Source organism: Callorhinus ursinus, unplaced genomic scaffold (genome assembly GCF_003265705.2).
Source record: "Callorhinus ursinus isolate GAN/ISIS: 27379988/994484 unplaced genomic scaffold, GSC_fseal_2.0 scaffold8, whole genome shotgun sequence".
NCBI classification, from domain to species: Eukaryota; Metazoa; Chordata; class Mammalia; order Carnivora; family Otariidae; genus Callorhinus; species Callorhinus ursinus.
The window spans coordinates 802,523-814,642 of NW_027397070.1; the positions used below are offsets into that span (position 1 = coordinate 802,523).

The 12,120-nt window shown below is 39.5% G+C and overlaps 1 pseudogene and 1 gene segment (V, D, J or C); both read left to right on the forward strand.

The window, feature by feature from the left end:
* The first annotated feature begins 10,585 nt into the window (after positions 1 to 10,585).
* Positions 10,586 to 11,147, forward strand: LOC112822621 (vesicle-associated membrane protein 3 pseudogene; annotated as a pseudogene).
* A 168-nt stretch (positions 11,148 to 11,315) lies between these two features.
* The window catches only part of LOC112821956 (T cell receptor alpha variable 9-2-like), a 1,725-nt gene continuing 920 nt past the window's right edge, over positions 11,316 to 12,120 (forward strand). The window contains 1 exon segment of the V gene segment in view: positions 11,316 to 11,355. Within this exon segment, the coding sequence occupies positions 11,316 to 11,355 (40 nt within the window).

Below are 12,120 nucleotides of genomic sequence, written 5' to 3' on the forward strand. Positions count from 1 at the left end.
CACTGATGTTTCCTAACAATATAGATAGATAGGTGACACTGGGAAGGAAGTCTTATAGATTTCTCTAACTCCCATTTTGCAGCCTCTCACAGAGAGCCACAAATCATGGGATTGGAGAATGCATGGGAGTAAGTAAAGTTGTGCAAAAAATAATAGAAAAAGCAATGTTTGTATTGCACTGTCAGAATTTTTGCCAATATTGTTGCAATCTTCTTAATGTTTTAAATATTTTTAAGGACTTATTTATTTATTTATTTTTTAAATGTGAGAGTGTGAGAGAGCGAGAGTGTGCTACAGACTCTTCGCTGAGTGCAGAGCCTGACATGAGGCTAGATCTCAGGACGCTGAGGTTCTACCTGAGCTGAAACCGAGAGCCAGTCACTGAACTGACTAAGCCACCCAGGTGCCCTGTGATCTTTAATTATTATCCCCTTATCAGTAGATTTTATGAATGAGCTATGATCAGAATATTAATACATTTCTCTATATATTTGTTATATATTCATTTAAATTAATTTTTTATTTAATTGGTTAAAAATAATTTTTAAAAAATTCTCTAAATTTAAATGCATGTCAAAATGTGCTTTAAACAATTCAAAAGGGTGTATAGTAAGTATTTTTCTCATATATTTGGATAAATGTGGTAAACTAGTGGGGCCTGGCTGGCTTTTTCAGTAGAGCTGCAGCTCTGGATCACAGAGTTGTAAGTTTGAGCAAGATGTTGTGTGTTGAGATTCCTTAAAAATAAGATCTCTTAAAAAATACCCTTGCTAGATGAATAATACAAGTTTATCTCTTGATTTCTCTAAAGCTCTATTTAAAAGATAGTAAAAACATCCCAAAGAGTAGAAAGCTGCAAACAGAAAGAGAAACAGGAAAAAAGCTCTCAGCCGACAGTAACACCAACCAATTTTAGAAAATGAGCTGTATGTGGACAGGGGCAAACTTGCATGAAAGACTAGCTTAAGAGAAACTCTGGCCTACTGCGGAAGCAGTAGTGTGTGCTGTGCTCTCCGGAAAGGGTCAGGGAAAGAAGCACCACATACTTTTGGATAATTGAGGAAGGTGGTGTTGCCAGTGTGGGTGCATGCGTGTGTGTGTGTGTGAGTTCCCTTGTGTGCATGTGTGAGTGTGTTGAGCATTTTGATGTGGAAGGCAGTAACATAAGTGGGCTGAATGAGAAAATTTCTAAGTCATAGAACAGCCATGCATCCATGGCCCTTTATAAGAAGCAATGATCACTTCTAAACCCAGCAGAAAATTGGATGTTGGTCTTTGAGGAATTGAAAATAGCACATAAAATTTTCCCCCCAAATCTTGTGTATTACTAAGCTTTTTGATTTTTGCTCACCATTTCAACTTTACTTTAGTTAAAGAAGTGCTTCAATTCCTCCCTCTAACCCCCAGCAACCACAGATCTTTTTAGTGTCTCCATACTTTTGCCTTTTCCAGAATGTCATATAGTGGGTATCAAACAGAATGCAGCTTTTCAGTTTGGCTTCTTTCACTTAGAAATATGCATGTAATTTTCCTCCATGTCTCTCCATGGCTTGACAGTTCGTTTCTTTTTAGCACTGAATAAGATTTTCTTTCTGGCTGTCCCATAGTTTACTTACCCTTTCTTCTACTGAGGACATCTTGGTTGCTTTCCTGTTTCGTCAATCATGAATAAAGTTGCTGTAAATATTTTTGTTCAAGTTGCTGTGTATACAGAAGTTTTCCAGCCATTTGGGTAAACACCAAGGATTGCCATTGCTAGATCATACAGTAGGAGTCTCTATAGGTTTGTAAGAAAATATGCTTGTGTTCCAATGTGGCTATACCATTGGGCATTCCCGTCAGCCATGTTGAGTTTTCCTGTTGTGGGACATCCTTGCCAGTGTTAAAAAAAAAAGAGAGACCAGCACTGAAAATTCCCTGGGCAGACAAAACAAGTTTACTTCTAGAACTAAAGCTTAATTTAGTTTATTTTGCCAGACTACCTTGACCTGCATCATTTTTTAAAAATTTTATTTTATTTTATTATGTTATGTTAGTCACCATACAGTACATCATTAGTTTTTGATGTAGTGATCCATGATTCATTGTTTTCGTATAACACCGAGTGCTCCATGCAGTACGTGCCCTCCTTAATACCCATCACCAGGATCACCCATCCCCCCACCACCCTCCCCTCTAGAACCCTCAGTTTGTTTCTCGGAGTCCATAGTCTCTCGTGGTTTGTCTTTCCCTCCAAATGCCCCTCCTTTATTTTTCCCTTCCTTCTAATGTCCTCCATGCTGTTCCTTATGTTCTATAAATAAGTGAAACCATATGATAATTGACTTTCTCTGCTTGACTTATTTCACTTAGCATAATCTCCTCCAGTCTCATCCATGTTCATTTTTGCTGTGCCTCTGAAAATCATTAACGAAACTTGAAATGTTTCTGAAGTTTGGTATGAGGTACGCACTGAGCAATTTCTGATATCATTTACAGCATTTCTGATATTATAACCAATCACTGTGTGAATAGACACTCACTGTCTTACTGTCAGCAGCTTTCTAACAATATACTACTGAGCCTCATTCCGTATTTTGGTTTGAGTGCTCCCAGTTCATGAACTGTCTTTTTGGGGTGTCCACATGACACTTTTACCAATTAACACTTTGGTGAAATTCATTGGATTGACTTGGCTATTTCTAAGGTTTTCACACAAGCATTTGGTGGTGTTAGTGTTGTGGTATCTTACTTTTTTTTATTTTATTTTTTATTTTATTTTATTTTATTTTTAAAGATTTTATTTATTTATTTGACAGAGAGAGACACAGCAAGAGGGGGAACACAAGCAGGGGGAGTGGGAGAGGGAGAAGCAGGCTTCCCACTGAGCGGGGAGCCCGATGTGGGACGCGATCCCAGGACCCTGGGATCATGACCTGAGCCGAAGGCAGATGCTTAACGACTGAGCCACCCAGGCGCCCTCTTACTTTTTTTTAAAATTTAGTTTGTATCATGTAAAGAACACTTACCTTGAGATAGAGACTTAAAATTTTAAGTGTGCAATACATGACTGTTGGCTATGGGTACAAAGTTGTACAGCAATTGTCTATTCTTTCACCTTGCTCATGGATCAGTAACTCCCCAATACCCTGTCCCCAGAGCCCATGGCAACCTCTTCTTTGATTCACTCTTTGAATCTATGCATTTGACTATTTTAGATACCACATTTAAGTGGAATCATGCATTATTTGTCTTACTGTGACTGGCTTATTTCAGTTAGCATAATGTCTTCAAGATTCATCTATGTGGTTTCATATTGTAGGATAGCCTTTTTTTTCTTTTTAAGGCTTAATAATACTCCACTTATATATATAGCACACTTTCTTTATCCATTCATCTGTTATTGGACATTCAAGTAGTTTCCGCATCTTGGTTATTGTGAACAGTGCTGCAATGAACATAGGAGTGCTTAGTATCTCTTGGAGATCCTGATTTCAATTCTTACTGCTATATACCCAGAAGTGGGATTACTGGATCATATGGTAGTTCTGTTTTAAACTTTTTGAATAATCTCTATACTGTTTTCCATGGTTACAGCATTTTGCATTGCCTCCAACAGTTTGCAAGTATTCCAATCTCTTCATATCCTCGACAACACCTGCATTTTGTGTTTTTGATAATAACCACCAGTTTTTTTTCAATGTATAAAGTATGGATGATATCAGAAGTTATTGTAAAAGTAGTGGCAAATACATTGAGTGATGCTGGCTTATGAGATGCCCACATCCAATACCCCGGGAAAACAGATCCCCTGGCAGTTAGCTTATAAATTTATGTAACTCATTCAAATGGAGAAGTCTCGAAAAAATAGATAAATAGAAAGAGATGAGTATATTTTTTTGTTACCTGTAGGTGGTTCTTTTTCCAAGAAATGTAAGAGAATGTGTAGGATATTTTTTAAGTCTGTATTCAGCTTTTTACTCCTGGAAATACAAATATAATAAAATAAATTTATTGAAGGTCAGGCACTTAAATTATCTTCATACATTTATTTTCTATTTCAGTAAGATAATACCCAGTAAATAGGCACTTTTATTTTATGCAGGAATAAAGGGAGGATTTTAGAGCATAAATGACTTGGTGGAGCTCATATTATTCCAAAGTTAGTGAACCTGAGGTGACATGAGAACTTATCCTCTGAATACCTGATATAGAGACCCTATAGAATCACAAAATCTGAATGATTTCTATTGTCAATTTGTACAATGTGTTGACATATATCACTGAGAAAAGTATCCATTTCAGTCATTTCTAAATAGCACCTTGTGTGGAGGAGCTCATGGAAATTTTCATTCTGTTCCATGAAAATCATTGCTTTTCCTTGCATTTTGAATGAATCTATTACTCATAATTTTATAACATCATGCCCAGTTTGAGAAAGGGAGCAGAAAGCTTCCAGGACTACCCTAAATGATCCCCTTCTCTGTTGTAGCCAGAGACAAAAACTGCTGACCCCAAACCATAATTTGAAACTTGCATGTGTAAGGATTACAACACAAATTGAATTCCAGCCTGCACTGGTTTTTGTGTTGGTGAAAGGGCATTAATAGGAAGGACTGGGCCCCTGAAAATTCAGGTGGAGCTAAATGCACAGACTCCCTGAAGCTGGGAGCAGAGCCAGCTTCTTGAGCATGTGACCTGTGCAGTTACACAGCCCCCCGCTCTCCCAAGGAACCCTGCCCTTGGTTTAATGCTGTGACATCACTGTCTTGCAATTAATATTAATGTTATCTTTGTACTTGTCTTGTATAAGTGAGTCCCATAGTTGGGAGGAGCACGTGCCTGAGCAGAGAGATACGCGGGGCAGCAGGACACAGGCAGGGACATATGGAGGCGCAGGCTCTGGGTCACATCTGTGAGCTGAGCAGTTGGCAGGGCCACCTGTGGTACCTGTGCCTGCTTTGGACTAGCTGGGGCTTTGACAGGCAGCAAAGGGTGTAGTAAATATTGTCAGGAAATTACTACGAAATGAAAGTGCATACACGGACATTTCAATTAAGTGGTTTGGCCGTTTCTTACACAACTAAACACACTCTTACGGTATGATCCAGCAGTGGTCTTTGTATTTACCCAAAGGGTTTGAAAACTTATGTCCACACACACCTGTACACAGGTGTTTTATAGCAGTTTTATTCACGTTTTCCAAAGCTCTGAGGTAAACAGTATTCCTTCAATAAGTGAAGGGACATATAATGGTGTTACATCCAAACAATGGAACATGATATGCTGCTAAAAAGAAAGGAGGTATAAAGTCATGAAGAGATAGGGGAAACTTACATGTATTTTACTAACTGAATACAGCTAATCCGAAAAGGCTACCTAAGGTATGATTCAGATTCTGTGACTTTCTGGAATAGGCAAACTTGGCGGGTGTAAAAGATTGTGGTTGCCAAAGGTTGAGGGGAACAGGAGGGATGAATAGAGCACAGAGCATGTTTAGTGTAGTGAACTTAGTCTCCGTGTTACCCCAATGGTAAATAAATTCAGTTTATCACTTAGAACAAAGGAGGTTAGGACTGTAGCCCAACACCTCAATGGGCTTGATTCTTTCCCTCCTTACATAGCTCCTGTGCAGTAGAAGGAAGGCAACTCTTGATTGGTCCATTTCCTCCAAGCCTGATGATGGAATCAGAAGGAAGCATGTTTCTCTATTATTAGTTTATTTCTTCTTAAATCAAGTTAGAAGTGGCAGAGAGGGCGCAGTTCCTACAGGTTTGAATGCTTGAACATACTCAGGTGAGAATTGATGCAGTGGAAGTAAACAAGTGTTTTATCCAGAGTGTGCAGTGAGTACATAGCTCAGATCCAGACACATTCAGGCTTTAAACCTTCAGCATGGTTGGCTATTTGTTTCCTACTTCCTGGGACAATGTGGTACAAACTTTAAGGCCTTCTCTTGATCCTGTGAAGCCAGACTGGGTGCTGAAGAGTCTCTCTTTTTTTTGTTTGTTTTTGTATTTGCTGAAATACAATGATGCTCATGTGGCATCTTTTTTTTTTTTTTATTATGTTATGTTAGTCACCATACATCACACCATTAGTTTTTGATGTAGTGTTCCATGGTTCATTGTTTGCGTATAACACTCAATGCTCATTACAACACGTGCCCTCCTTAATACCCATCACCGGGCTAACCCATCCCCCCACTCCCTCCCCTCTAAACCCTCAGATTGTTTCCTGGATTTCATAGTCTCTCACGGTTCATCTCCCTCTCTGATGTCCCCCCTTCAGTTTTCCCTTCCTTCTCCTAATGTCCTCCATGCTCTTCCTTATGTTCCACAGATGAGTGAAACCATATGAAATTGTCTTTCTCTGCTTGACTTATTTCACTTAGCATAATCCTCTCCAGTTCCTCTTTTGTTTGCTTTCTCTAGGACAGTGCTGACTGCATTTGTGTGATTTCTCCCAGTTGGGAGAGTGGGGCTGCTCTCTGCGCACGCTCACTAGCCGCTTACAGAAGCTCACTCTTGTTGCCCGCCTGAGGGCACTGGTGGCAGGCCACAGGGTGGGATGATGTATGGGTGACGGACTGAGTGCTGTGTGTAGTGTTTAGTGTAATTAGGTTTGTTTGCTGTGAGTCAACTGTATTCACATTTAGTTTCTAAGGGGCCTGCTCTCTGATGTAGTATGTACTAGTGTTCATTCCTTCTTATTAACACCTCTAGCATAGGTGTGCTCAGTGTGCCTACTGGAGGTTTACCTGCTTCTCACCAGTCTTATTCACAAATGCTCATAATTAGGAGCGCTTAAGGGGACACTGTGAAGGAGCAGAGTGTGAATTTTCCCCTTTGTCTCTTCCTGCCCTTCATTTCAGAACTCCTTCAAAATCACTTTTTGCCAACACGTGGCTCAGTTTGCACACTTCCCAGCACTCTTTGTTTGTTTAATGTTCCATACTCCAAATGCTCATTCTCTCCATTTCCCTCCTTCCACCTCTAACCTCATTCCCACAGTGCCTTAAAATTCATATGGTAATTGACGGTTGATAATTGGTCTTGCATTGTATCATCCTCTTGTATTTGCTTGGAAGGCAGATGTGTAGAGTAAAAATCTTGACAAGAATCTCCCCATAATTTTTGTTAAAGATTTTATTTACTTATTTGAGAGTGAGAGAGAATATGAGCAAGGAGGAAGGGCAGAGGGAGAGGGAGAAACTGACTCCATTTTGAGCAGGGTGCCTGACACCAAGCTGAATATGAGGTCCCTGGGATCATGACCTGAGCAGAAGGCAGATGCTTAACTGACTTAGCCACCCTGGGTGCCCCTCCTCAAATTTTTTTTTATTATAAAATTTTACCATTTTCACATTCATTTTTACCATTTTAACATTTTTTGTGTGTATAGTTCCATGATATTAAATACATTTACATTTTTGTTCAAACAGCAACACCATCGATTTCTAGAATTCTTTTCATCTTGAAAAACTAAATATTTGTACTCATTAAACAATAATTCTCCATTACTTCATCCCTCCAGTCCTTGGGAAGTTCCATTATGCTTTCTCTTTCCACAAGTTTAACTACTTTAGATACGTTGTAGAAGTCAATTATACAGTATTGGTCATTTTGTGACATTTCATTTGACATAATGTCCTCGGGGTTCTTCCTTGTTGCAACATGTGACAGAATTTCTTTGCTTTTCAAAGCTGAATAGTATTCCAGTGTATGTCACATCCCATTTTGTTTATCCATTCCTATCTGTTGATGGACTTTTGGGTTGTTTCCACCTTTTGGTAGAAACAGGAACTCATAAACATCTCAATATTATGGGTATAGAGACAAATTCTTCCCATTTTTGAGTATATACCACAAGTGGATTGCTGGGTCATAAGGCAATTCTATTTCTAAATTTTTGAGAAATATTTATACTTGTTAACTGGAACAACTATGCTCCAGACTGGGTTATCACAAGCAAGTTTCAAGGAACAGAGTGACCACTAGTCATGAATGGAGCTCCAATATTGGTGAATCACAAAATCCTAGAAGAGTTTGCCACTTTTGCTACTTTGCATTGCATAAATCAGTTGTTAATAACTGGCCTGAATGGAATGGTGAAGCTGCTCCCCAGTGGTCAGCTCCTGAATAGCAGTTTGGGTATCTATTATATTTTCTTTCCAATTTTGGTAAAGGGGCAAAACCTGCACTTTTTTGAATCTCTTTATTAGTTCCATTTGTATAATAAAGAACCTGTTAAAGAGTGTCTTAAAATATTTCAAAGGTTTGGGAAGAAGTCCAATCTTTCTTTCCAATCTCTCTCTCAATTTTTCTGTCAACAACAATAGTGGCAAAAACAGGGAACAGGTTTTTGCTATCATCCATCTCTGTGTTCAAAAGTATTAGCTCTGCCAACAAGTTCTTGATATTTTTGAGCTTGCTTTATTATTTGTAAATTTGGAGAGTGATACCTTCTTTAATATTTTGTTGTGACAGTTTTTCAGTAATATATCCGAAGTGATTGACAAATAGCAGATGAGCAATTTATGAGGGTATCTCAATAGGTACAGAAAAAGCATTTGACAAAATCCAGATCCATTCCTGAGAGAAACTCCTAGCGAATAAGGAATTGAAGGGAATTTCCTCAGTGAAAAAAGGGCTCAACCGAAAACTTCCATCAAATGTCATGCTTGATGATAAAAGCTTAAATGCTTTCTCCTTAGTTTGGGAAATAGGGGAAGAGTTTTGGCTCTCACCACTTATTATTTAATATTGAAGTAGAGGTTCCAGCCAATGCAATATGGCATGTAGAAGGAACAAAAGCCATACAGTTTGGAGAGGAAGAAGCGAATTTATCTTTATTAACAGCCAGCATAATTGCCTGCGCAGAAAACTCAAGGGAATCTACAAAACAGCTACTAGAACAAATTGTTTTAAGAAAGTCAAATGTACACCTACCATATGATCCAGCCATTGTATTCACAGAAATTGATCCAAGAGAAATGAAAGCATATGTCTATAAAACATACACAAATGCTCATAGCAGCTTTATTAGTCCCTCACTGGGACTAATCATTTGGTCAGCAACAGGTGAATAAACACATTGTTTTATACACACATGATGGTATACTACACAGCAACAAAAAGAAAGTTTTGATAATTATGACTATGGAAGGTTCTGAAAATAATTATGCTAGAAGAAGCCAGACAAAAGAGTACATATGACTCCATTTTTACAAAAGTATAAAATATACAAACTGATTCATGACAGAAGGGTTCTCTGGAAATGGGGGTGGTGAGGGTTAGAGAAGGATTACAAAAAGATGTGAGGAAACTTTTGGGGTGATGCCTATGTTTGTTATCTCCATTGTGGTGATGGCTTCACAAATACATATATACATCAAATCTTATAGAATTGTTTACTTTGGGGCGCCCGGGTGTCTCAGCCAGTTAAGCGTCTGCCTTCGGCTCAGGGTCCTGGGATCGAGACCTGAGTTGGGCTCCCAGCTCATCAGGGGACCTGCTTCTCCCTCTCCTCCCAGCTTATGCTCTTTCTCCTTATCTCTCGCTCTCTCAAATAAATAAATAATCTTAAAAATAATTGATTAATTTTGTGCAGTTTATTATTATGTAAATTATGTATTAATAAAGCCATTAAATATCCAGATTTCTATGCAGTATCTTCCCTCAGTGACATGCAATTCTTCTTGTCTGATGCAACGTGCAAAATATTTCTCCTGTAGGCTTTCATTGGCCTGAAACTGTTTTTTTAAGTTATACATAATAACCTTTTTCATCCATGTGCTAATCTGTTTATTTTCAACCAGCATTATTCCAACTTATTTCACATTGTTCCTGCATACCTGAATAGAAGTTCATAGGGGCTTGTCCAAAATTCCCCTCTAACATAATTTTGAAGCAGGTTCTGACAATGTGATTTGGAAGGTGGTATGAACCAAAACAATATCCAGGCCTGAATTTCTTACTTCACTCTGCATCTGGGAAACCTTTCCCATGTTGGCTTTGGACTCATGATGTTCCTTGACCTGAATGTGTGGGCAGTCGCTGCAGGAAACAGCTGAGCTCAGCTTCCTAATGTGTCTAGAGTAAACGTTTATAGGGCTTTACAGAAGATGCATCCCTCTCCAGAACTTTTCTTGATAATCCTGATTTCTTACCTTGTGGGAAAAATTATTTGATTAATGTTTGGCAACAAAATGTGACAGTTGGCAATAGATAGCATCCTTTAGGCTAAACCTGTTAAGAGGATAGCATTAATATTTGTTGCCTAATTCACATACACTAGTCACCTGATGTGGGAGTCAACAAAATCTTGAGAACATAAGAATCTCAGATCATTCTATAGGGATTCGATGACTCCATGTATGATGTTTTTTCTGTCTATAATTCCTATTTTTCACTTTTTAATTATTCTAAAAATCAGGAATATTTGGCTATTATAATGTTTGATAAATAGTGTGAATTCTTCTGAAAGCTTTTATTAAAAAATAGTATTTCTTGCAATTGCTAATAGTTTAGGAACAAGTAAATATGTTATATCAATTAAAGGCCATTTGTTGGCCCAGCTCCTGGCCTTTGGTCCGGCTGCGTTGCTCTGCTGACCGTCGCCCGCTGCTACCAAAATGTCTATAAGTGCACCTCCAGGTTCAAGTGCTGCCTCTGGCAGCAACCGAAGCCTTCAGCTGACACAAAATCAAGTAGATGAGGTGGTGGACATCATAAGAGTCAGTGTGGATAAGGTGTTGGAAAGAGATCAGAAGCTCTCGGAGTTAGACCGTCGCGCAGTCCCGCTGCAAGCCGGAGTGTCCCAATTTGAAACAAGTTCTGCCAAGTCGAAGAGAAAATATTAGTGAAAGAATTGCAAGATATGGGTGATAGGGATTGTTGTTGTGGTCATCATCATCATCATCATGTGGAATGTTTCCCCGTGAAGAACCAGTGCAGCCCCAGCCTGCTGTTCAAGAAAGTTCTTCAAGATGTTTGACCTAGAACCTGCTATATTCTTGAGCTCGCCTACTGTTCTGTCTAAACTGATTATTTTCTGTTTGTTACCATAAAGTTTAATTTCTAGGCAACGTGCCTTTGTAATGTCATAAGCACTCCAAACTTGAAATGCAGCTGCCTGGCCCACACCTGGCCCAGTGCCTTCACAGATTGCCATGCGGCTGATGAAGAGGGTCTCTTAACTTCCTGAGTGTTTGTCACCTCGAAGAATGTTGTCTGAGCAACAAGAGTTGAGGGGCACCCAGACACGGGCTCCTTTTAATATCTGTTCCCCTGGCTTCACTGAGATGCTGCAGTGTTGAAGATACGCCCTGCAGGATGCCCAGCTGTGAGAAGGAAGCAGTGGGGTCAGTGTGGGGTAGGCCGTGAGCCCACCCCTCCACTCAGGGGCTCTGGCCAGGTCTGACTCTGAAACCTTGGTGCTCCCTCCTTGCCTCGTGCCCAGTCCCATGTAACCCGCTGGCTCCTGCATTAACCCAGGGCATTTAGCTGGGAACTTGTATGTGTGCATACGCTTATATGTGTGCATTTAGCTGGGAACTTACCCACTATAATGAACTGAATAAACTGTTTATTAATGGGAAAAAATAAAGGCCATTTGTTCATTATTTTTGTTTAATTTAGAAAATATTTAGAGAGTACTTAAAAAATGACAATCATGGTTCTAAATACTGAGGTAAAGTGCCAAAAACACAGAATCACTCAGCAATGACTTGACTTCTTATTACTTTTCCCATATTCACTTCCAACTCCTTTTCTGGCAGTCAGTGTGTTATAGGCTGGCTCACAAGGATACATGAGAATATGAAGTACTGTAGTAAAATGCTTTAGAAGAGCCCTCACAACTACCGAAATGCCCTGGGATGCGGTGTTAAAGAACTTCCATATCAGGTGGTGTCTTAAGAACAAATAGACCTGAGAGGTGAGGATTGCTGTTGTTCAGACTTCCATGGGGCCACCCTGATGACTGACATGTGCCTTATGAAGTCAGGGATGACACAGATGGCTGAATTTGGGAGGCCTCTGGCCAACATGCACCCATTTCAGTCCCTGTCCACCAGGGGGTGCAGCTTCCTACCACAATCACATTTCCTGTGTGGAATGTGGGTTTGCACTGATCATT